Source organism: Limulus polyphemus, unplaced genomic scaffold, assembly GCF_000517525.1.
Source record: "Limulus polyphemus unplaced genomic scaffold, Limulus_polyphemus-2.1.2 Scaffold6139, whole genome shotgun sequence".
Classification (NCBI taxonomy): Eukaryota; Metazoa; Arthropoda; class Merostomata; order Xiphosura; family Limulidae; genus Limulus; species Limulus polyphemus.
Genome location: NW_013671749.1, coordinates 45,629 through 48,432, shown reverse-complemented (window position 1 = coordinate 48,432; position 2,804 = coordinate 45,629). Strand labels below are relative to the sequence as shown.

General features: G+C 31.7%; 1 protein-coding gene across 15 annotated transcripts in view; it reads right to left on the bottom strand.

The window, feature by feature from the left end:
• Window positions 1-84: 84 nt before the first annotated feature.
• Window positions 85-2,804, bottom strand: part of LOC106473394 (SH3 domain-containing protein C23A1.17-like) — a 33,324-nt gene continuing 30,604 nt past the window's right edge. For 4 of the 15 annotated variants that reach the window (XM_022401845.1, XM_022401849.1, XM_022401847.1 and 1 more), the window contains one exon: window positions 85-2,255. In XM_022401845.1, coding sequence (XP_022257553.1) covers window positions 2,149-2,255 — 107 coding nt within the window. In that variant the 3' untranslated portion in view covers window positions 85-2,148. Of the gene's footprint in view, window positions 2,745-2,804 lie in introns of all 15 variants that reach the window. The other 11 variants (XR_002613692.1, XR_002613695.1, XR_002613696.1 and 8 more) reach the window with 8 other exon arrangements.

Sequence of the window (2,804 nt, the reverse complement as noted above, 5' to 3'; positions counted from 1 at the left end):
TTAACTGACATGGTTATTCTTAAATCAATTAACTGTACATGGTTATTCTTTAAAATTCCAATTTAACTGGCATGGTTATTCTTTAAAATTCCAATTTAACTGACATGGTTATTCTTTAAAATTCCAATTCAACTGACATGGTTATTCTTTACAATTCCAATTCAACTGACATGGTTATTCTTTACAATTCCAATTCAACTGACATGGTTATTCTTTACAATTCCAATTCAACTGACATGGTTATTCTTTACAATTCCAATTCAACTGACATGGTTATTCTTTACAATTCCAATTCAACTGACATGGTTATTCTTTACAATTGCAATGGTTGAAGTTTCAATGCACATGAATTTGCATGAATCGCAAAAAATAAAAAATAATATATCATACCAGCACATACAAGGTAAAAACAAAAGATGCAATCTATTTAAGAGTCACAACATTGTTTTTAGGAAAATGTCAACTGTTATTTCAACATTAATTTCTAATAAAATATCACTCCAGTGCTACATCATTAAAGGTAAACTTGTTTTCAAGCTGAAAGGCATCACACCATCTGTAACTTTAATTAAAAAGATACAGCACTTGGTTTATGTTTTCTTTCACTTACATATCATAACAAATCTTTACAATTTTAATAACAAAGTGTAAAGCCAGATAAGGAATGTAATTCATCACAAAAGTATATGCAAAATATTGAGTTAATTACTTCTTGTGTCTATGAACGTCTGTCTGAAAAAAAAAAAATTGCACCATATTTTATTTCAAAGTTATTTATCTAATTTAAAGTTGAAACTTTTCCCAACCACCATGAATAAGAAGAAAATAACAGCAAGACAGGCTTACACCATACGCTTGCAAACAGTGATTGCCAATATACCTTTGTGGAAATTTTTTAACATCGTGGTGTTAAACTGCTGTAATTACACAAACTTTTAGGAGTAGATCCAGCATGTCCTTAAATAGATCTCGTACACAATTACAAAGCTATTAAACCCACTTGATTTATCCCTAAAGTTACAAAGTGCTTTAACTTAATATCAGCTTTAAAAATACACGTCCTCAGAAAAGATCGATACTCCTGTTTCTTTCTTAAAGTTGCTTCAAAGTGTTTAAATTTCATTAATGTTGTCAGCATTCTTTAGAAATGTTGTTAATGTAGATGTTTTTATGTCACATGTTCTGTGGAATAGCATCACCTTGAATCTTGTAATATATTGTCATCAACATCTGGAAAACAACCTTAAATAAAGATAAGAGTTTCAAAGATTAAACTTAAAATAAGCTTCAAAGAATTAACTCCCTCCAATTTGGGAAGTTATTTCTGTCATACTGATAATGATGTGTATTAAAAGTCTGTAAGTTTTATAAGTGTAGTAGTAGGTGTAATTCATTTAGAACAGAAGACCATGATTATTCAATTTTCATCTGTAATTTATAATGTAATACTATACAAACAGTCACTTTCTTTATTCTTCCCACTGATCAAACAGTCCATGATGACCAGTAGGATATTAAACAGCCACAATGCTCTCTGGTCAAATACTTTCAATTCATCTGACAACGTTGGTCGATGCTTCACGTCTGTGACAGCCTCCATCTCGACTTCACACAATACTAATTGTAAAGTTGGAGCAGTGACACATCTACTTCAAAGACGCTTTGCTGGAGGCAGTTAGTATCTCTAAGACTCAAAGTTTAAAATGTGAATTAGAGATTTATTTTTTATTATAGCTATTTCACAGGATTATTTTTAAAGTCAACAGTTCTGATTAGAATGATTATTATCAAGACTAACAATCGTAATCAGCTGACTCAAGAATCCTTTACAAAAAATTATTCTAGTGATCTATTTTTAAAGCTTTGCGATTTTTGATTTTGTGACAGAAATAGAATGGTTAACATTAAAGTTAAAACAGATTTTGGTCAAACATATGTACTTCATACTGTACTTCTCAATGACCTTCAGAAAATTCTGACCCCATTTCAATCCAAGAAAGTTAATTGAATGCTCAAGCATGACTTTTAAAATATACCAACCATGCATACAAAAATAAGCAAAACATAAATTTTTAATGGCTATTTACAATGCCACCAATTCAATAACAAAAAAAAAAATACACACACATACTGACATGTTAGCTTTTATCAGACTTTTCCTTTTGATCTTGTGGAACCACTTTCTGGGGAAGGTGGCCAGTTAGTAGGACTACCCGCAGGACTGTTATCTTCATCTGATTCATCAGATCCATAAACTGCTAAAAAATGTGATTTACACAGCAAAACCAACATTTATCATACAAAACAGTAAAAAACCAACTATCAATCAAGTACAAATAACCTAGATTAGTTTAGCCCTAAAATAATCACATGTTGAGACAACATAACTGTTGTTTACAAGTAAAACTAAACACTAGAACTCTATGATGTTTCACATAAACTGACACTAACACATACATGTGTTAACTGCCACTTGAAGTGATACTAACACATACATGTGTTAACTGCCACTTGAAGTGATACTAACACATACATGTGTTAACTGCCACATAACCTGACACTAACACATACATGTGTTAACTGCCACATAAACTGACACTAACACATACATGTGTTAACTGCCACTTGAAGTGATACTAACACATACATGTGCTCACTGCCACATAAACTGACACTTTCACATGCATGTGCTCACTGCCACATAAACTGACACTAACACATACATGTGTTAACTGCCACGTAAACTGACACTTTCACATGCATGTGCTCACTGCCACATAAACTGACACTAACACATACATGTG